At 41.2% G+C, this 22,654-nt stretch overlaps 1 protein-coding gene across 7 annotated transcripts in view; it reads left to right on the forward strand.

The window, feature by feature from the left end:
• The window catches only part of CADM1 (cell adhesion molecule 1), a 535,014-nt gene that overhangs the window by 398,266 nt on the left and 114,094 nt on the right, over positions 1 to 22,654 (forward strand). For all 7 annotated transcript variants that reach the window (XM_089670164.1, XM_089670158.1, XM_089670161.1 and 4 more), the window contains one exon: positions 8,791 to 8,963. In XM_089670164.1, coding sequence (XP_089526290.1) covers positions 8,791 to 8,963 — 173 coding nt within the window. The remainder of the gene's footprint in view (positions 1 to 8,790; positions 8,964 to 22,654) is intronic.

Raw genomic sequence — 22,654 nt, forward strand, 5'->3', positions numbered from 1 at the left:
ACTTTTTTCAAGATCTATCCCAGTTCATGCTGCAGAATCGTAGAGCCCTGCGACCTCTACTGGATGTTCTTAGAGTTAGAGGCATCCCATATAGATGGAAATTTCCATTTTTTTTGCCTGCAACTTCAAGGGGGTGCACTGCTCTCCTCCGCAACCTGAAGATCTCGCATTTTGCAATGAACTTGATATCTCCCCAATGGAACTCCTTTTATTTCCCTTTGGAATCATGGAAGATGGTCTCCAGCAATCCTTCACCCAAAGTGCAGAGATCGCATACTCGCCGATGGCACCTAGACCCCACCTCACCGATCACTCACCAACGGCACTTAGACCCCACCTCAGCGATCATTCGTTCTCGCAGAGAGACCGATAGATACAGCCTAGGATCTTCACCTGCTCATCGGAAAGATTAATCTTGCTGATCTCCTTCTTTGTTTTACACAGTGACTGCCTCTGTCTTACGCTAGCAACTACATGCTGATCGGAGTACACCTGTGTTTAGTAAGCTTACCTGACTGCTGCAGACTTTGGTTGTAGACTTTAGCAGTTCTCTTCCCCCCCTTATTTCAACCCCCCCCATTTTAAATACCCCCTACCCCCCCTTCCAACTTCCCCTCCCTTTTTTCTTTTTTTTGTTGTAAATACCCCCAATCCCCACCCCCCTATTTTTCTTTTTTGTATTAAATTGCTACCTGTTATTATGCAAATGGAAGTTGCAGATAGGATCCCAGACTAAAGAAACTTGAGCATTTGCTTAGTGGCTATAGACCCCACGTACGCTGGACGGGAGCCTCCCTACTTCATGCTGTGAGGAGATACCGGGGCATTTTTTCACGACCCCACCGATTGTGGTGTTTTGACCCTCATTTTGCAGGGATCCGGTCTGCATTTCCTACTTACACTGAAGAGTTATAAGCGGTCATTACCAGGTAATATACTTAAATATACAAAGTCATGCAGAGGCCTTGCCTCCTGCAAAGTGCCCTGATGATTACATTATTAACTTGACATTTTATACTGAGATGCTTACAGCTATATAAAGAGGCAATTTATATCTGCCTTTTATCTTTCAAGATACCTTACGAGCACTAGAGATATCTTGTATACATACCCTCATGCTTGGCCTGTTCAGGAATTGAGGGACGATAAGGGGTTTGATCCTACCCAGCAAAGCTCCGCCTAGGCTTTAACGGAGCATGTTTGGGCAAAAATCATACCTACTCCCTACTACAGGAAGGTTAAAGCTAGCCAAGCTTAGGCTTATAACACATAAATACACCATTATCTCTTAATGTAAGAACATTTAAGTTGTATGTTTAATTGATAAGATTGTTCTAGAACAGTGGTCTCCAAACTGCGGCTCCAGGGCCAAATGTGGCCCTTTGCTTATCCTTATCTGGCCCTTGGGACATTCTCCTTCCCTCTCATAAAAGGCACTATTCTCCCTACTGACACCAATGATGGGGCTCTATTCCACCCACTGACACCAACACTGGGGCACTATTCCTCCCCCTAATACCATAGATGGGGCATTGTTTACTTCCACTGACACCAAGACATTTTCTACTTCCACTGGCCACAGTCCGGCCTTCCTAAAGTCTGAAGGACAGAAAACCGGCCCTTTGGTTAGAAAGTTTGGAGACCCCTGTTCTAGAATACAGAAGTCGATATGTTTGCTCGGGATTCTGCCAGACTACAGCATTACATAGGCTCTCGAACTACTACAATCAATATCCCCTGGTTGTGCAGCCTCTTGTTTGACTTAGCCTTTTCCCCCTATCCCCCTACAGCAAGCCTTTGTGGTGATTGCTGATCTCCCGGAGCTTTTTCTTTTAGATTTGATTCTACTCCCACCTCTGGTAAAGTCTCTCTCTTAGTAAACCCTTCTCTACTTGGTTTACAACCCCCCCCCCTTTTTTTTTTTTTCTCTTTCTCTATCTCTTTCTTCCATTTTTCCCTTTTCCTCTTCTCCTCTCCCACAGTCTCCCGGTCTCTGTGCAATAAAGCTACTTCTCCTTGCTGAATTCTTGGGATTCTTTTTGAGCACTCAGGTATTGGTTCCGACATCATGGCTGATTCAAAAACCCAAAGTCATCCTTTAACAGTGAAATTTATATGTCTCAGCCTGCTGGAAAAGACATCCCAAGTCCTTGCCTACCTCACCAAACATAGGGCCCAATTCCCGTTTCTTCAAGAAACTAATTTTAAAACAGACTCCACCCCCAAACTGTCCAGTAAATATTACCCATGGGTGTACCATGCTACCAACTCCCATGCTAAAACCAAAGGCATATCGATCTTGGTCTCTAAAAATGCCCCTTTTCAGCTTCCTGAGACTCTTATTGATCCGTAAGGCCAGTATATTTTTCCTAAGGGCACCTACGCAAATAAACCAATCACTTTAGTCAATCTATATAGCCCAAACGAACACCAAATTTCTTTTTATCGAACTGTTGGAGATCTACTTCACTCCTTTCAAAGTGTGATCCTAATAGTCGGAGGAAATTTCAATGTACCATTGAACCCATTAGTAGATTCCTCCTCGGGCACTACAGTACATTCTTATTGCATTGCGCCAGATTAAAGCTCAATTGCATGACTTAACTTTACATGATACTTGGCGTACACTTTTTCCTAAAGAAAAAGATTACACCTTCTATTCGACTTCCCACAATAAATATTTGAGAATGGATTACATTCTTTCGCAACGTGACCTCCCATTATTGACACATGCTACGACAGAACCGATGTTCCTCTCAGATCACCATCCCATCACAATGTCTTTGTCTTTCTCTGAGCAAGATAAGCAGACTAAAATTTGGAGACTAGGAGCGTCCCTCCTGACTCGGAGACTGTTCGTAATCTGACCTCTAGATTACACGTTTTTTGAGGAAAATGACTCCCCTGACATTTTCTGAGTATCCTTGTGGGAAACCCACAAATGTGTTATTCAAGGAGAACTATTGGCCTTGTCAGCCCAAGCAAAAAAAAAAAAGCGGCCAAGTTAAGGTCAAGACTCTTACCAAACGCATAAGTGTGCTGGAAATCCTCCACAAGCAGTCTTGCACACGAAAGACCTTAGTGGAACTTTCCGAGTTAAGATGTCTCCTGTTGGAAGAGTTAAGCAAACAAACTAGACATCGCTATGTATTGGGGCAGAGAGTGTTTTATGAATTTGGAAACAAAAGTGGGAAACAGTTGGCTAGAGCTGTACAAGCAATGAGATCATCATTACAAATTTACAACCTCCACGGACAAAATGATAAGCTCCTTTCTAGAAATGATGAGATTGTACATCAGTTTGAATGCTATTATAAGGAGCTCTATAATTTGCATTTGGGAACTCGTGTTGCTCCCATACCCAGCAAATCAGGAAGTTCCTGGCTAAGTACGGCCCGAAAGCCATTTCCCGACAGGTGGCTCGGGATCTTGAACGTAATCTCTCCATGGAAGAACTCATAACTGCCTTGAAACAGATGAAAATAGGAAAGATCCCAGGTCCAGATGGCTTGACACCTCAGTACTATAAATGTTTCCAAGGGGTACTGGCACCCGGATTACTGGAGCTGCTTAACTGGCTACCAGACTCTGGTCCCCTTCCAAAAAGTTTTCTAGAAGCACATATTACTGTTATCCCTAAGGAAGGAAAGGATGCATCCAGGGTTGAAAGCTATAGACCAATATCCCTTCTTAATGTAGATATAAAGCTATACGCAAAAATGTTAGCATACAGACTACTTCCATTGCTACCCTCTCTGGTGGGGTTAGACCAAGTGGGCTTTATCCCAGGAAGAGGCTCTCACAATAATACTATTAAAGTACTCAACCTTCATCATTGGCTAGGGTTTTTCCTATCCCTTGATGCCAAAAAGGTGTTTGATAGGGTGGCCTGGGCCTACATGCAGGAAGTTCTCTGAGCTATCGGGTTACTTCCCAGGATGTTGGCTAGCATTTTGGCTTTGTACTACAACCTGAACACACATGTCCAAGCTAATGGCCACTTGTCAGAGACCTTTTCTATTACCAACGGCACCTGCCAAGGTTGCCCACTCTCCCCTCTAATCTTTGTTCTAGCGCTAGAACCCTTCTTGAATAGAATCTGATCGCACCCAGATATAAAAGGCCTCTTTGTTGGAGGTAAGGAATACAAAGTGGCTGCATTTGCTGATGACCTCATGCTGTTTTTGCAACTGCCCCAGATCTTCCTGCCTGTTTTTCTCAGAGAATTGGAACACTTTAACGCCCTCTCCAATCTGAACATTAATTATCATAAATCTTATGCCCTCAATATCTCTCTGCCGCAATCTGTTGTGACCCAATGTAAGGACCAATTCCCATTCACATGGCAACGCCACGCTGTTACTTACCTAGGTATTCAGATTCCAACTTCTTTTGCTGAACTGTATGATAGGAATTTTAAATCGATTCTACATACAATTCAGGAAGACCTTAAACGATGGGCTAATCTCAGTCTCTCATGGTTTGGGAGATCAGCGCTAATTAAAATGAACGTACAACCAATATTGCTGTACTTAATGCAAGCCATTCCAATAACTCTCCCAAAATTATTTTTTAAAATCTACGAGAACTCTTGCTCCCAGTTTATTTGGAAAAACTTAACTCCCCGCAATAAATATTCCCGACTTACTCTTCCAAAATTAAAAGGTGGACTTGGCCTCCCGGACCTCCATAAATATTACTTGGCTTGCCAACTAGTTCATATTGTAGTTAGAAACATCCATACTCCAAAAAAATCTTGGGTAGACCTGGAAAAAGACTTGGCCCAACAATCTCTACGATTCCTGCCCTGGACTCCTCCCAAACATTGGCCAAAAAACGTTCTAACTCATCCCCTTATAGGTCCCCCACTTAAAAGCTTTCAGGGGGCCTGTAAGTTTCCATCTTTTTCATCTATCCCTGGTCCCTTAACATCTCTGTGTAACAACGAGGATTTCCTTCCTGGGCTGTCAGGACCAGATGGTATAGGACCCCGCGATCCTTCATAAATGTTACCCCTCGGTATCCAACCTCTGCTGGAGATGTGGCAAAGCGGGAGGGATCCATGCTCCATATATGGTGGAGTTCTGACATTTTGACATCTTTTGTTTGGTCCTCTGTCCATAAAATAATCTCAGATAATGACATTGCCTGTAGATTTTATCCTGTCTCAATATCTACTACATCACTCTACTCTCCCCAGAAAGGAATATGAATGTGGCTAGGATGTGTATACCGGCTCACTGGCGCTCACAGACTATCCCAGCGATTAAAGAATGGTTTTCGAGAATTAACAAAACCAAGGAAATGGAAGAGCTTACTCATGTTTCGCATGAATGTATACAGAAATTTCATGCTACTTGGTTTACATGGATTAATTTTAAGTCCACTGACGACCACCTGAGATCTACCTAAGTGGTTTAGCCGGAAAGGATTCTTTTGGAATTTCTGGTTTTCAGACTGACCCTTTGAGGGATTTGTCCTAGTTTATCCCCCTTGGATATCATCGGTATGAGGCTCTTTCTGGTGGGAGAGGAGGATTGAAACACGCTCTTTTTCTTCTAAACCCCCCCCCTTCCTCTTTTTTTTTTTTTTCCTTTCTCTCTCTCTAAGCCCCAGTATATTTGTATGTTCTGCAAAACAAATTTATAGAAAAAAATTAAAAGTTGGTTGCACTTTGTAATTATATTTTCAGTATAGAGGATCCAACCCTCTTTTGCCCTGTCCATTCTGCAGACTAGCGTATTTTGCTGCAGTGTAAGGCTTGCCCATTTATTTCTGTATTGTGATGACCATAACAGTTCATATTTGACTTGTACTTTGTATATCAATATTCATGTTTTCTTTTCTGAATTTCTTTTCTTGCTGTTGTGATTACATCTATATAATTCTGGATTATATATATTACCACTGCAATTTACTATCCATAAACCATTTATGGAAAAAAAGAACTGTGCAGGGGATTCTTTGCTGTTATAGCAGTAAGGATGTGGAACTCCCTTCCACAAGCAGTGGTATCTGCAGGAAGTATAAATAGTTTCAAAAGACTCTTAGATGGGCATCTTAGTGAGTGCAATATACAAGGATATGGGAAATTAAATAGATCTAAACACACACCTGCACAAACACACACAGGTTGGACTGGTGTCTTTATTCAACCTTCCCAACTATTTAACCATGTATAAGAAACACAGTATTTTCATTTTGTAAAGCGCCGCACAAACTGTTGGCGCTATATAAATCCTGTATAATAATAATCTCTGTTGGTTTTTTTTCTTATTCAATTTTTTGGATCAAGTTGTTTTATTCATTCACTAAATGTTTTATTGCACTGATTGTCTCAATTTTACCATGTTCACATGAAAACTTTTTTTCTTTTTTTGCTCTTTGCCTTGTACATATAAGATACCACTAATAATGGTTCTTCTAGATGTGGATGGTTGCTGCTGTGAAAATCTTAGTTTGGATACTACTGTTGACACCAAACTTTCTGCAATGTGGCTGAGAGCCACTTTTTCCTCTTCTCTCATCCAGTCACACAATGTCTTGTATTCTGTAAAAAGTATACAAGACAGTTTATGAATGGATGGCACGATCCACAGTGCCAGAAGTTCACTGTTGACAGTAGTATCTGACAGGAATAAAACTAAGGTTTTAACCTTGTGCAGCAGCCATTCACACCTAGGGAAATCTTTTATTTGTACACAGCAAAAATAAAAAATAAGTCGGGGGTTTTTCTGGGACTTTTGCTTTAAGTTATTGATTTTTGTAGTATTACTTATGTAATTTTATGTTGCCACAAAATGTTTCTCATGAGCGATGTTTAGCATGCTTGGACTAGTATATAGGATAACTTTACCAAATATGACTTGAAGTTTACACACAGATGGGGATTCTCTCCTCCCACCTTTGCCAGCACTAGGTGTATAAACTGCCATTCGCCAGACAGAGCTCCCAAAAATGGACTCCCATTACTCCCCAAAATGGACAAAGCACAGTTCATTTTCAGATGATGTAAATGTTGTGTGTGCATGACATTGACAACTGTTAAACAAATAAGCATTTAAGTAACGATGCATGTATTTATTATTGGTATCTACTGTGTATAGCACCAACAATTTATGCAGCTCTTTAAATATAAATTTTAAATTTGCTTCAGTCCCTGCCCTCAAGGCGCTTATATTTTAATGTCACTTACTCATATTCATGCACATACTAGGGCCAATTTAGACAGGAGCTAGGTAACCTACCAACATGTCGTGGAAGAAACCGTAGTACCCTGAGAAACCTCACAAAAGCACAAGGAGAACATGCAAACTCCAGGCAGTTAGTGAACTGATTGGGATTTGAATCAATGACCCTAGTATTTCCAGGCAGAAGTGCTAATCACTATGTGAACCAGGGCTGTCTAAAATGAAACATTAAAAGGCAACACTTGGGTTGGAAGGTGTGCCAGGTTTAAGAAGGTAAGAGGAGGAATATTTTAAATGGCTGAAAAAAGGGGATGGGGAAGAATTGCTTGACCTACAACACTTGTAGTCAAAGCTGAGGCCCCCTCACCTCCAAAAAAAAGCCTACAGAAGGAAGGGGAAACAAAGGAGGGGGGGAAGGGTAGAATGAAAGGAAGGAATAGAAGAGGGGGAAAAAAAGGACAAAAAGGGAAGGGAAAAGCAACTGTTCCCAGTACCCACATGCCTCACATTTTCACCTTCTAGAAGAGCAAAGACTCTCAATCTAAATAGGGTGACAGGTAGACTTTTATTTTACGGTATTTAGCCATCTTGTAATTTTTCCTGGTGGTCATTTTTCAAAGTCCATTACTTGTGAAACACAGTTCTTGACTTCAGCAAAGGGGACCATCGGGAACTTTAATGCTTTCACTATAACTCTCTTGGCTGGTGTAAGAATATACATGCAGAGTTTGAATATTGGTGCACAGCGTAATCTCTTTTAATACTTTACAGTGTGTTTCTGGTTGAAGGGTGGATTCTGGGTATCCCCCACTGCACTCGTCGTATGAGTAAGGGTCCCCGGGTGCCTTCCTCTCTTGTTTGCTTGCATTGCTGCTTTCTGCCACCACTTATTTGTTGAACTTAATGTCCTGTCACATGGGGCGGACTCCGCCTGCGATCCACTTGCTTAGCAGGGGATCTGCCCGCTGAGCAGGCAGATGACAAGCTCTGCTAATGCACAACCTGCTCTCCTCTAAGGGTGGTCAGATGTAAACGGACTGCCTGTCTGTTTACACCAACTGCCATCCGATCCACTGGATAAAAGGAGAACAGGTCCTCATCTGTCTGTTTTTAGCAGATCAGATTGGATGTAGGCAGGTGTAATCGGACACATATCTGTTTACACCCACCGCTCCATGGAGGAGAATGGAGGTACCGATCATGTCCGCCTGAAAAATAGGCAGGCAGATCTGATCGGATCATTCACGTAAAAGGGGTGTTGGTGTTAATCTTCTGAGAACCAGATAGCAGGGATGAGATTACTAGTGGAATTCGAGATCTTCACTTGAAGTATATGTGATTTTGTCTTCTGCTCCCATCCAAATATTAGTATTGGGTTGAGAGATCTACCTTGTAACACTACAGTACTTCAGTTTATAATTATGGCAGTACTTGTTATACTGTGTACATTGTGTTCTTTTTTCTTGAAGGGTTTTTAAATCCCATAGTATGTATATAATGTAGAGATGGATGTGTAGACATTAAACTGAGATTATAATAGTGATGAATATTAACCATTATTGAGCAGAGATGTCCTCATGCCTTTGTTTTTCACTTGCAGGCCAGAAAAGGTTTATTGGCAGCGAGTAGATGATGAGCTTCCAGACAACGTCATCATTGAAGAAGGCAAACTTTTCATCAGCAGCCTAAACAAAACAGATAATGGCACATACCGGTGTGAGGCATCTAACATTGTGGGCAGCTCTTCAGCTGAATATACACTCTTCGTGTACGGTAAGTGTTGTGGGCCTGTTGTAATGTTGGCTTAGCAAATACTGTAAACCTTTCCTTTGCTTTTGTAAATTCTAAGAATCCTTTTGAGTACAGTACACCTGTCAATATAGAAAATAATCTAACGTAGGTAAAGGACCAGCAAGCGGGCACCTAGCAGTCCCTGTGCATATTTCTAAATGTTTTCTCTGGGGCTCCAGTAACCTTAAATCTTGCTGTACTCTAACATGCAAATACTGACACTTGTAGTAGTGTAGAGCATTGGCTTACTGCACCCCACCTTCCCCCAGCACCATTCATATGTTTGGCAAGACTACCTATTGTAGTGATGGGCACGTGAACAGCTGCAAAACGGGATGTGTCAGCTTATGACACTGCAGAGTGGGAAATACATGTGTGTGGAAGCTCCCCAGAGCATTCGTGTGAAGACATCCCAAGTCATGTGCGGGTGTTTCTAGGTGCCAACATTTTGTACTTGTAGCCCCTTTTGAGAGTGTTGTTTCTAGCCATTTCCAAATTTACTTTAAAGTTGAACTGAAGGCAAAACATTTTTTTTTCTATTTTGGATACACTAAAGGAAGGTTTTAACCCCTCCTAGTTTTTTTTTATTAATTTATTTATTTTGCAACCTGTATCCCACTGGGGGAGGTTTCCCTTCACTGTCCCCATTGGAAGAAAGGTGAATTTCCCTAACTGGGATACAGACAGCAATAAAAACAGGTTGTCTAATCTTTCTCTACTCTAGCTAAAACAAAAAAAAGCACTAATGCTGTACCATATGCCCCCTCTACTTGGTCATGTTATATCATGGATCACATGACCAAGTGCAGAGGACATATAGGGCACCATCACTATCCTTTGCATCACCTCTAGGTAGTTTCACTACAAAACTTCCCTGGAGGGTCTTCCTTATAGCACCTTTGCATTTCTCAGCTTTACTACTTTAATAATGCAGGTAGTAAGGCAGGGACAGCAGCTATCATGGTTTCCCTGCATAAACTCTAGACTATGTGTAATGACTCAAAACAATCAGACGTCATATTTTACTAATTCTGGAAAATGAATGCTGATCACTATCTATTGGTTCCAGCACTTTGCATATATGCCCAATACCCGTCTTGTGCTGTATTATTAGAATAGCCTGTTTGAGTTAAGCTCCTGCTTCCCCTCCACAGACTCCTCAAACCCCCCCCCCCCCCCCAATTACTAGACTAAAAGAAGCTGGTCATTCTACATACAGTGAAATCAGGCATTGCTTTTTATATTCTCCGTTCTTGAAATTAAAGCATACCCCACACTGGCCTGAGTCTTTGCTTGGCAACTGGCTTTTTCAGATTGTTAATGCCCTTTCAGTTTGTAATTTGCTCAGCATCTGGTGGGTCTGAAGAGAAGGGGTGCACTTTTATCCACTCCTATAGTGTGAATATAAACTGCTTATTTGAATAACCGCTTCGCTCTGAGCTGCACAAGCTCGTATTACATTTTCTCCAAAAAAAAAAACCATAAAAAGGTCTATTTTAACCAATCCACAATTATGTGATTTGTGTGGACGACGTCCTTCTTCCCTCAATAACGAATGTAATTACGGTGAACAGTTTTGTCATAGACTCATTGAAGACTTTTTATTAGATATTATTTGTTTTTTGTTCTACTTGGTTCGAATCTACCCAGCTGCCCTTTGCATGGATGACATGGTTTCTGTCTGTTTCAGTGGAGAGTGCTTACACTAAATGGCCATTGATAGGAAACCTGTCACAAGAAAATACAGGCGCTACCATTGCTGATCTCCTTCTGAAAATACAAATTCTTTGGCTGTCACACTGACCCTCTACCTCAGGTGCTTTTCAAGTCACTGACCAGTAGCAAATATACCATTTTAAAGTTCTGACTTCACTTGCTGCAAACTTATTTAGGTTAGTGATTAAGAAATAGTTGTGGCTAGACACATCCAGGAAGCTAGCATTTTAAGAATTGATGGGCAATGGCTACATCCATTTTTCTCTCAAGAACGATTTGCTTTGGGGCCCCTTTACAGTAGTGCTCTGTGCTATGCTGTGCTTTAACACATGCTACATTAAGGCAGTCCGTTCATTTTTAATGGGCTGTCAATGCACTGAAAACTGGCGTGACCATTTTTTCCCCGAATCAGTGCACAACAATGCATGGTGCCCTTATGTGTTGGGGGCCATTTAAAATTAAGCTCATGCTTGCTTTTTTGATATATACATGAAAGTGATCATCTTAATGGAAACAATCTTATCAATGTGCGTTATAAAAAAAAAAAAAGATCCTTGGTTCTATATACAATATACAGTACAGGGCAGCCCTGTTGATCTTTCTATCACAGTGCTCATTGAAAGCAATAGACTCTTTGCAGTAATGATTGGTAACCGAAGACCATATAATCTAGGCTTGGAGATGGGAAACAGAATTTTTATGGGTTTTTCCCTCGAAATAAAGAGCCCTGATACTACTGCCTCTTGTGAATTTTAATGACAGGTCCACTTGAACTAAGTGAGCAATGGACAGAGGGTATAAATATATTTATCTGTTGCGTTGGTGCATATATCTAAATAGTAAAGCAAAATACAATTACAAATTATAGCAGCACTGTATTTCAGAATGTCAACAATCTGTTATGTAATACTCCTTTCCTAAACTGTTAAAGCTGAATTCCAGTAGTTATTGCATAGAATAGCATACTTACACTGTGCCAAGCTGGAGCATTCCGTAAGTATGCATTACTCATACCTGATAGACCACTGTGGAAACTGGAAATCATTGTAGTAGTCGGTGCTACTACAGTGATAGGCACAATCTTCCGGGTCCTGTCAGGTTTTAGGTAAGCGGCTTCCCTTCTGCAAATATTTTCAGATTGCACGAGGTGGAGATCATGGCGTCAACTCTCCTTCTCTTTACCTTGTCCAAACTGAGAATGCCACTGAATTAGCAGCAGAGTTCAGATTTAAGGCATAAGAGACCCAAATAAGTAAATCTTCAGTTTCATGTTTACATAGGATGACTGTTGCTTTTCTATATCTGCAGTCAGGTCCATAAATATTGGGACATCGACACAATTCTAACACTTTTGGCTCTATACAGCACCACAGTGGATTTGAAATGAAATGAACAAGATGTGCTTTAACTGCAGACTTTCAGCTTTAATTTGAGGGTATTTACATCCAAATCAGGTGAACGGTGTAGGAATTACAATAGTTTGCATATGTGCCTCCCACTTGTTAAGGGACCAAAAGTAATGGGACAATTGGCTTCTCAGCTGTTCCATGGCCAGGTGTGTGTTACTCCCTCATTATCCCAATTACATTGAGCAGATAAAAGGTCCAGAGTTCATTTCAAGTGTGCTATTTGCATTTGGAATCTGTTGCTGTCAACTCTCAAGATGAGATCCAAAGAGCTGTCACTATCAATGAAGCAAGCCATCATTAGGCTGAAAAAAACAAAACAAACCCATCAGAGAGATAGCAAAAACATTAGGCGTTTTTGGAACATCCTTAAAAAGAAGGAACGCACCGGTGGGCTCAGCAACACCAGAAGACCACGGAAAACAACTGTGGTGGATGACTGAAGAATTCTTTCCCTGGTGAAGAAAACACCCTTCACAACAGTTGGCCAGATCAAGAACACTCTCCAGGAGGTAGGTGTATGTGTGTCAAAGTCAACAATCAAGAGAAGACTTCACCAGAGTGAATACAGAGGGTTCACCACAAGATGTAAACCATTGGTGAGCCTCAAAAACAGGAAGGTCAGATTAGAGTTTGCCAAACGACATCCAAAAAAGCCTTCACAGTTCTGGAACAACATCCTATGGACAGATGAGACCAAGATCAACTTGTACCAGAGTGATGGGAAGAGAAGAGTATGGAGAAGGAAAGGAACTGCTCATGATCCTAAGCATACCACCTCATCAGTGAAGCATGGTGGTGGTAGTGTCATGGCGTGGGCATGTATGGCTGCCAATGGAACTGGTTCTCTTGTATTTATTGATGATGTGACTGCTGACAAAAGCAGCAGGATGAATTCTGAAGTGTTTCGGGCAATATTATCTGCTCATATTCAGCCAAATGCTTCAGAACTCATTGGACGCCGCTTCACAGTGCAGATGGACAATGACCCAAAGCATACTGCAAAAGCAACCAAAGAGTTTATTAAGGGAAAGAAGTGGAATGTTATGCAATGGCCAAGTCAATCACCTGACCTAAATCCGATTGAGCATTTCACTTGCTGAAGACAAAACTGAAGGGAAAATGCCCCAAGAACAAGCAGGAACTGAAGACAGTTGCAGTAGAGGCCTGGCAGAGCATCACCAGGGATAAAACCCAGCATCTGGTGATGTCTATGCGTTCCAGACTTTAGGCTGTAATTGACTGCAAAGGATTTGCAACCAAGTATTAAAAAGTGAAAGTTTGATTTATGATTATTATTCTGTCCCATTACTTTTGGTCCCTTAACAAGTGGGAGGCACATATGCAAACTGTTGTAATTCCTACACCGTTCACCTGATTTGGATGTAAATACCCTCAAATTAAAGCTGAAAGTCTGCAGTTAAAGCACATCTTGTTCGTTTCATTTCGCATCCATTGTGGTGGTGTATAGAGCCAAAAATGTTAGAATTGTGTCGATGTCCCAATATTTATGGACCTGACTGTATATTTATTTACACTAAAAAACATATATAATGTTACTGGTTTATTTGCCACAGAAATCTAAATGTGTTCAAAGCCGTCAGCTAAAATGTCCATCTCTGCTGAATTGCTTCTTTGTTCTTTTTAAAACGGTCTCGCTTTGTAAGTGCTGTAAAACATCAGAAATGGGCTTGTGTTTGCTAGATATGCTTGAAAAAGCATGTATTATCTGTCACTGCATCAAACTGTATAGCCCTGTACTGCAATGTGTTTTAGAAATTCCCCAAGTTATATTAATATGAATGGCAGACTGTAAACTCATGTACCCAAAATACAGCTAGCTTTTGGGCCAACCTGCTGTTTTAGCTACTGACCAAAGTATTATAGTGGAAAATGTGGTTCGGTGCTGACATATAGTTCTCAACATCACTTGTAGCATGGTAGTTGTAGAAGGAGTACTGTGATTATGGGCTTTAGTAAAGGTAAGGATAGCTCTATATGGACAAGTTTAATCTTTTGCTACTGAGATATGTAACCGCTTCCTGGCAGTCACCTGTATAGCCTGGAGCCACACAGGAAATTCTGAGTAGCTCTTCAAATATCTAGAGGGTAATCAGTAGGTATAAATGACTGCTAAATAGTTGGAACAATTGGTTCCCTATGAATGAAGATATACTAGTAGCATGCAGTAGCCTCTGCAGTGATCAATCACTCATAAATTGAGCATCATGTAGTTATGAGAGATTGATCACTACTACTTGCTGCTTATGTAGCCTACTGCACAGGAAGCCATTATTTCCTCTGATAAAGTATAACTAAAGGCAAAACTTTTTCTTTAGTTTTGGACAAGTGGAGAGGGATTACAACAGCTGTTTTTATTGCTGACTATCCTTGTTAGGGAGATTCTCCCTCTCTATTTGTCCTTTATCATAGAAAGTGAAAGTAAAAGAAAATCCCAAATTTTGGGTTGTTTCCAGAAAAGTAATAGATGTGAAATTTACAATGGGGACACTAGTTCTGGTGTCCTGGGGGTCCTCAAGGGATTCCCTTAATTTGCAGGAATTTTTTCCCACTCCGTTTTAGTTATGGGACAGGAAGTGAAGGTAAATCTCCCCAATGGGGAACAGATGAAAAAAATGAACCAATGGGGATATACCCAATGGTGTATTCACTTCTAGGCATCACCACCCCATCACTGCTACCACCTCTCCGGCCGCCGACAATCAATCACCACCTACTAACCTGCATCCACGCAGCCTGCTCACCATTCCTCCTGCCACTTTTTCTGGGGGGCGGGCGGTGCCACCCCCCTGAAAATTGCTGCCCCAGTTAATGGCCTTGTGTGCCTTGTGGTAAATACACCGCTGGGTATACCCTCCCTTACGTTATCCAAAATGAAAAAAACATTGATTATTAAGCAATGAATCATGGTCACTAACCTATTCCTAGAACTCCAAAACATGGATGATGATCATCTCTCCACTCTTTCCCCTTGTAATCATGTAGAAAATGCTTACTGACCAGCAATGTGCTTCCTAAATGCCTGTGTGCCTTAGAGTTCTGGCTGTCTTTATCCTAGTGAGAGTGTAGCTATGCTGAGGATTAGTGGAAGCTGACAGGAGGACAGGAATACATAAAATAGATTGTATGGAGATATAGGAAACATATGTGTGTGTGTATGTATGTATGTATATGTATGTGTGTGTATATATATATATATAATATATAAAATATCTTTCTGTTGATTATTGACTTAATAAGAGTTTATTCTTGAACAGCAGAGATTTTCCAGCACGCTGCGAGAATATTTCAATCTGTACTGTAGATTTTCAGTACTGGGGCAACAGGAAGTAAGATGATTGAATTTGTTATCTGCAATTGTTAGTGCATCACTAGCCTGAACGCCATTATTGGACATGACAGATAATTTGTTAGTGATAATTTTCCCTTAGGTTTGTACACATTTATGTATCAGTGGCTTGTATGAATATAGTTATATCCATATCCATCCACGCACATTTCATAGCAAGACTCGGTGCCACATTAAGCTGTCACTTTGTCTTCTATTTGTCTTTGTCATCTTGACAGTGACACCATTCTGCAGCCATATTCCCTGAGCACTCATAAAAGTGCTGTCTGTAATTAAGGGTTTGATGTATTAATTACAGACAGGCCGGCTCTGGGAGAGATAAAGAGACTTCCAGATGTGCCTCTGATTGGAGGCTGACATCCTGCTAACTCCTCATATCACACGCAGAGTACGGCGCTGCACTCCCTACTCACCCTACCATCTTCATAAGTTCAAAGCAAGATTACTTCTCCTCATCCCTTTCATCAGGACCTGGGGAACAGTGATTCATTAACAGGTGGCAGCAGGAACATGAAAGTGCTCCCCAATTTAACACCTTATTGTTTATTTTATCGCTTTGGAAAATGTCGAGCGAATGGCTGGATTATTCTCAGCACTGCCGTGTCTAGTGCAGACATCTGAGAAAATGCTACTGTCCTTTAGAAGGGACTGAATGAGATGTAAGCACACCAGAGCAGTGATGTGAATGGATGAAGGAGGAGATCAACTCGTTATTTCAAAGTAAAAGATATTTGTGTAATTGCTGCCATTCCTGTAATTGGCTAATCCGTTAACACTATGCCAGAGACACATAAAGAGGGATCTTTCTTATTGTAGCTATAGAAACACCGCACTCTTCTTAGAAACACCGGGCTTCATGTATGAAAGGGTTTGAAGATAGACAAGTCCCATACAACCAATCCGCTTCTCTCTTTGCAGCAAAATCTGGGAACATGGGGAGAACTCATGCGGGAGGGAGAAGTCTGCCTGTGTACTGGTCACTGGGAGAACAATCCTGTTGCAGGCACACATTTGTGGAGGAATTATCTTGCTGCACTCCTGATTATTGGAAGAATTATCCTGCTGCACACTGATTACTGTGAGAATAATCCTGCTACATGCCTATTACTGAGGAATAATCTTGCTGCACACTGATTACACGGGGAATAATCCGGCTATACACACCATGTGAAGGGAACATTCATGCTGCACAGTGGCCCCTAATGGAATAATCCTACTAAATTCTGGTCACTGGAAAAATAAACTATCTGGACAGCGAGGGCGTTTTTTATTTTTTTTTTTGGCAGAAGGGGAATAGTCCTCCTGATCAGTGGGCACTGGGGGAATAGTTCTGCTGGATATTGGGAATATAATATTGTTAGTCCTGCTGCGCAAAGTTTATTGGGAAAATAATCTCTGCTACGCAAGTTTTAGTGGAAAAATAATCTCTGCTTCGCTCTGTTTAGTGAGGAAAATAATATCTGCTGTGCAAGTTTTAGTGGGACAATAATCTCTGCTGAGCACGTTTTAGTGGGAAAATAATCTCTACTGCACAAGTTTCAGGGGGAAAATAATCTCTGCTGCGGAAGTTTTAGTGGGAAAATCTCTGATGTGCAAGTTTTAGTGGGAAAATAATCTCTGCTGCACAAGTTTTAGTGGGAAAATAATCTCTGCTGCACACTGTTTAGTGGGAAAATAATCTCTGCTGCACAAGTTTTAGTGGGGAAATAATCTCTGCTGCACACTGTTTAGTGGGAAAATAATCTCTGCTGCACAAGTTTTAGTGGGAAAATAATCTCTGCTGCGCAAATTTTAGTGGGAAAATAAATTAATCTTTGCTGCACACTGTTTAGTGGGAAAATAATCTCAGCTGCACAAATTTTAGTGGGAAAATAATCTCTGCTGCACACTACTTACTGAGGAAGTGATCTCGCTGCTCACAGATGATGGAGACAATGGTATTGCATACATGGTGGATGGAAAACAGTCCTGCTTAATAGTCACTGAAAGAATAACCTTGCAGTACACTGGATAATGAAGTGATAGACCATTTGGACCATTGTACAAGGCTGAAATCCTTGTACACAATGCCACTTAAAGTGGAAGGCAAGTCAAACCCTAATCAAGCTTAATCTACTCTCGCTCCACATCCTATGCCTTGTCTATCTACCCTGTAAAGGGAAGGATGCCAGTACTTGTCTATTCTGAAGTCACTGTGGTCCTTTCACGTGATTGGGTTCCAACGCCAGCTTCCGTGTAGAGGAGGGACAGCTGACAACAGATGCCCTATAGTAAGTTTATGGGTGAACATCATTGCCCAGGCTCTGCAGCCGTAATTGTCAATCTCTCTTTACTGAAGCCGGCACTGGGGAGATCATGTGTCCAGACCAGAGCAATATCAGAATAGGCTAGTATAGGCATCTTTCCTTTTACAGCATAGATAAAATAGAATTAGAATGGAGGTGGAAGTTGATATACGCCTAATTAGAGTTTGACTTGCCTTCCACTTTAAATATTAACTCCACTTTTGTTGAGACAAAAACAATCCCCTCTGGTTGATATATGTACATTGCAGGGATTTTTGCAAACTTTGGAGCAGATTCCTACCTTTTTGTTGTTCTGAAGGAATAGCTGTTTTTTTTCCACACGTTCTTTTCAGACTGAATCTGAATGGTAGGGTCTGGTTCATTATAATCACCTGGTGCACTCTGTGTTCTAATGAGAAACTGCAGGGTCTGCATCCCTTAGAGGCAGTTAGCCCTTGGGGTATATCTCACTAAAACTGACATTCTTATTGCAGAGAATGCCTAAAATTTCACTTGTATCTTAATGCAGACAAGGGTATTGCACAGAGCTGTGGTTTACCGCCTTTTTTTTGGTCCCCTGCTGGCGCTGTCCCCTTCTCCTTTGTGTAGGTGCCTCCTAATCAAGCTGTGTGCTGAGGGTGCACCCGGGTGGGCGAGCTCCCGAGTTGAGCTGTGTGCGTCCATAGATGCGCACAGCGTGGCTCATCCCTGCCTCCCACTCTCTCCTCACAGGATTGGACTGACAACAGCAGGAACCTATGGCTTCCACTGCTCTCACAGTTTGAGACCAGGAACAGGGAGCAGTGGTGTTGCAGATGGGACAGCTCTGAAGCATGAGAGGACTCAGGAACAGGGGCAGACTGACAACTCATGGGGCCCCCGGGCAATAGGGGATCATGGGGCCCGTGTGTCCTCATCCACACTCAAAAAGGCCTATGAAGAGGTACCAAGGGCATCTCATGGGGCCCCCTACTGACCCTTGGCCCTCGGGCAGTGCCCGAGTACCAGAATGGTCAGTCCGCCCCTGCTCAGGAATGAGGGGGTAAGGCAAAAAAAGTAGCAAGACATTTTTTGTCTTAGTGCGGGGAATGCATTAAACCGTTTGTAAAGGTTTCATTTAAATTTATATTTCCCTGCTCTGTGCAATGGCTTTGCATGGAGCAGCTCCAAACCTCCTCCTTTGGGGTCTCTTTCCTCCTCTTTTGTGTCTACCCCCATAGCAAACAGATGTGCAGGCATGCTCCCAAGCCAGGTTGTGTGTCCATTGACACACACAGCCTGGCTTGGCCCCACCCCCGCTCTCTCTAGTGAGATAAGGAAGAGGAGAGAAGAGCTGCTGCAAATAAGCACAGCAATGGATTGAGAATGGACTCAGTCAAGTGTTTAAGGGGGAGGGGGTGTGGGCTGAGGGTTTTGCTATTGAAAAGTTTATTACCCTAATGCAGAGAATGCATTAAAGTAAAAAACCTTTTAGAACCTGCTAAGAATAGGAGAAATGATGCTTTAGTTGGAGGTGTAAATTCTGTGCGCTTTATACTCTACCCAGTATAGTGGCTAATAGGAAGGAAGGTTTTCTTGGCACTGGGAACTGGGAGGTCAGGATATAGTCCTGAATACTGTAACTATGTATAGTTCTCTATACTGATCACATGTTCATAGATTAGCTGCATTCAGTCTACTAGTTACTTTAGTTTCACACTTTAGCTATGATCCTCTTCACTTTGGTCTTAGAAACGGTGAATCATCACTGCACTTAGATGTTTCAGGTCACAGAATCTTTTCTTCAGTTTACAAGCGCTTTAATTATGCATAGCACACTACCAAGACAATTGTGCATATAATTAAAAGCGCCAATTCCTCTCCAGTGGTGTACATTCTACTTAGTGGCCTTCCTAATCACACTCTTCTAAATGCCTGTGTGATATAGCCATCACAGTATTTTCTCTGTGCCCTGGGCATTTTCTACTTCTGCCTTCCCTAACTTAGAGCTCCTTTCCAGCTGGTCTAAATTCACCAAGGAAACTTAACTTACATGGGGGGGTCTAATGTCTAATGCTATTGGCTATCTTCCATGGGGGGGATTTACTGGTGCACGCATAATTTGGTGCAGCTGTACATAGTAACTAATCGGCTTCTAACTTCAGATTGTTCAATTAGGCTGTGACAAAAAAACCTGCCAGCTGATTGGTTAATATGTACAGCTGCACCAGATTCTATGTGCACCGGTTTTAGTAAATCACCCCCATGGAAGAAAGCCAATTCAGGACTTAATGACCACTAGACATTAGCCAGAAATCAGATTGGTAGTCCGACTACACAATAGGCATTAGACTAGACTTGCAGCTCAAAACTAGTTGTGAGATTAAAGGTGCTGCTACACATAGTCAAAATTAGACCTCGGCAATCACATCATTCCTGGGTACTGATACTTTAGTCTATGCCAGGGCCACACACTGCAATATTTTTGGTGTATTGTGATTTTTGTTTTTGTTGTTGTTGGTATGGAAGATAGAGGAAACCAGAGGTACTTGTCTTGGTGTAGGCAACCTTAACAATACTCATGATATAGTGATCTACAGTATGTTTGTTAGTGGGGTGATCAGGGGGGCAAGAAGGGGGCATTTGGGTGGATAGTGGATGAAAATGCACCTTTTGTTTGAGAGAATACTCTGACATTAAGTATCCTAAATATGGGGCCCATTTGTAGTTATAGGAAACTTTACTCAACAGGTTAAAACTTCAATTAATTTTTTTTTTTTTTTTTACTTTTTTGAAGTCTCCTTGACTTCTGGGGTTTAGGTGACATTCTTGGTGTAGATTGTGCAAGATTTTAAGCAGCATGTGATTATATGGACTGTTTGAAATATAATTCAGTTACTCATTTATTCTCTTTGAAGCAGAAATTCTAGCAGTGCTTAGGACATCTATGCAGCTTTATTTTTCCCTTTTAAACCTCTGAGCTGTGAAAAGTGAATCAGAAAGCACCCAACATCAAAAATCTTTCTGCAAAAACCGAGATATTTCTCTGCACTCATTTGACCTTTGTGCACCATGGCACATTAAAGCAAAATGTTCCATAGTGACAGATAAAGAGGTTGCACATATAAAGCCTGAAGGGAAAGGAGCAGCTCCAAATTACTCAAGGTAATTAATCGGATGTCAGCTATTGTTTTTAGTGCACTGTAGAAAATAAAAACCAGTATCTCATTGCTATAGGCAACACCATCTTTGTTTCTCTACTCCAGCTTTCATACTTATAAGTCACACTCTAAAGGGACACTGTAATTAATTTATGGTGAATATACATTAAAGATATTACAACACTGTTAAAGCACTTTGGAAGGTATGATAAAGAAAAATTCTGACATATTTTTAAAATTGTATTTTAGATTCAGTTGGGTTCTCCCTCTAGTGGCATGTCAGGGAAGGAGGTCAACATCGCTGCTGAAAGTCTTATTTAGTAATATAATTTCCCTTGCCAGAAACAGCATCTGTGGCTTCCGTTCCCTGACATATCTAAAAGTGTTAGACTATAAATTGCTTTGAACCTCTGGTTCCCAAGGGTCATCAAAAGCCAAGATGACCAGGCCAAACTATTTAGTATATGTCTTTAAAGTGGAGTTCCAGCTGAAAAAAAATAAATAAAAGTCAGCAACTACAAAAACTGTAGCTGCTGACTTTTAAAATAAAGCCACCTACCTGTCCCTCGGTCCAGCGGTGTCCTCACCACCGCTGGTTTCACCGGCCATTTTCTTTCCCTGGCGCCAAAATCTTTACTGTGGGCACCTGGCTGTGACAGCTTACAGCTTCACAGCCAGTTGCCCACTGTGTATGTGCAAAAAGTGCTGCACTTTGTGAATGGCCCGTAGTCTTCTGGGACCTGTCACATGTCATATTTACATTTTTGATAAGTGATATTTTTTCAAAACTAAAATTGTATCCAACAATTATAGTATTAAATAGAGTTTCACTGCCATCTACAGGCTGCAGTGGTCTCTGCAAGCTCAAAGCATTTTCTGCTCTCAATAAATGCTTCAGTTTGAATGGGATCACGGTCAATAGTGACAGTTGTAAGTAAAGCACAAAAGCACATGTCTGCATTGCCATACTAGCGTTTTATGCTGGTTCATATAGTCTACAGTTTAACTATTCCAATCGCTGATACTACCACCACTAGGAAATAGTAAAATACAGTACTAATATTGGCAAATCAACTAACTGAATTAATTAAAAAAACACACACACAATTAAAACTTGGCTAAAATGGAAAATTCTCCACAGTATGTTAACATAAGATAATTATACACTGAAACATTATAAAATAAATTAATTCACTAAAAAGCTATAATTTTGTGCTAGGATAAGAATAAAGCCAAGAGCACTTTGAAAGTAAATTTGTGCATACAAAATTATGAAACAACTTAAAGAAGAATGTAAGTCTAACAGCAAAGCTTGAAATTACATTAAAACAGAAGAGCTGTTGAAATGACTAAATACTACAAGCTAACCATTAGGACCTACTCTGTTCTGCAGTGAAAGAGCAGCTAATATGCAATTCAGTGCCTGACACCCTGAAAATGTTTGTGTTAGGGCAGTCTCACAGCTGTGCTTGAACATTTGCATGCCCTTTGAGAATTGGTAATATACAGTATGTACCTTTTTTAAAGAAAACATGAGTGAGCAGGAAAAACACATTTCTTGGGATTCTGATCCAACTGTATAACAGAATGACACAAACCTAAAACAAAACCTGGCAACAAGTAAACAAATGAAATGACCTTGTTAAAAAGTCTGCATACCCTTTATTTCTTAATACTGTACATTGCCCCCTTTAGCATGGCTTCATATGATCACTATCCTGAATAAATAAAAGATGATTTCTGCCGGGGTTTGCAA

This window comes from Staurois parvus, unplaced genomic scaffold, assembly GCF_062004578.1.
Source record: "Staurois parvus isolate SC_StPar_1 unplaced genomic scaffold, SC_StPar_1.0 ptg000087l, whole genome shotgun sequence".
Lineage (NCBI taxonomy): Eukaryota > Metazoa > Chordata > Amphibia > Anura > Ranidae > Staurois > Staurois parvus.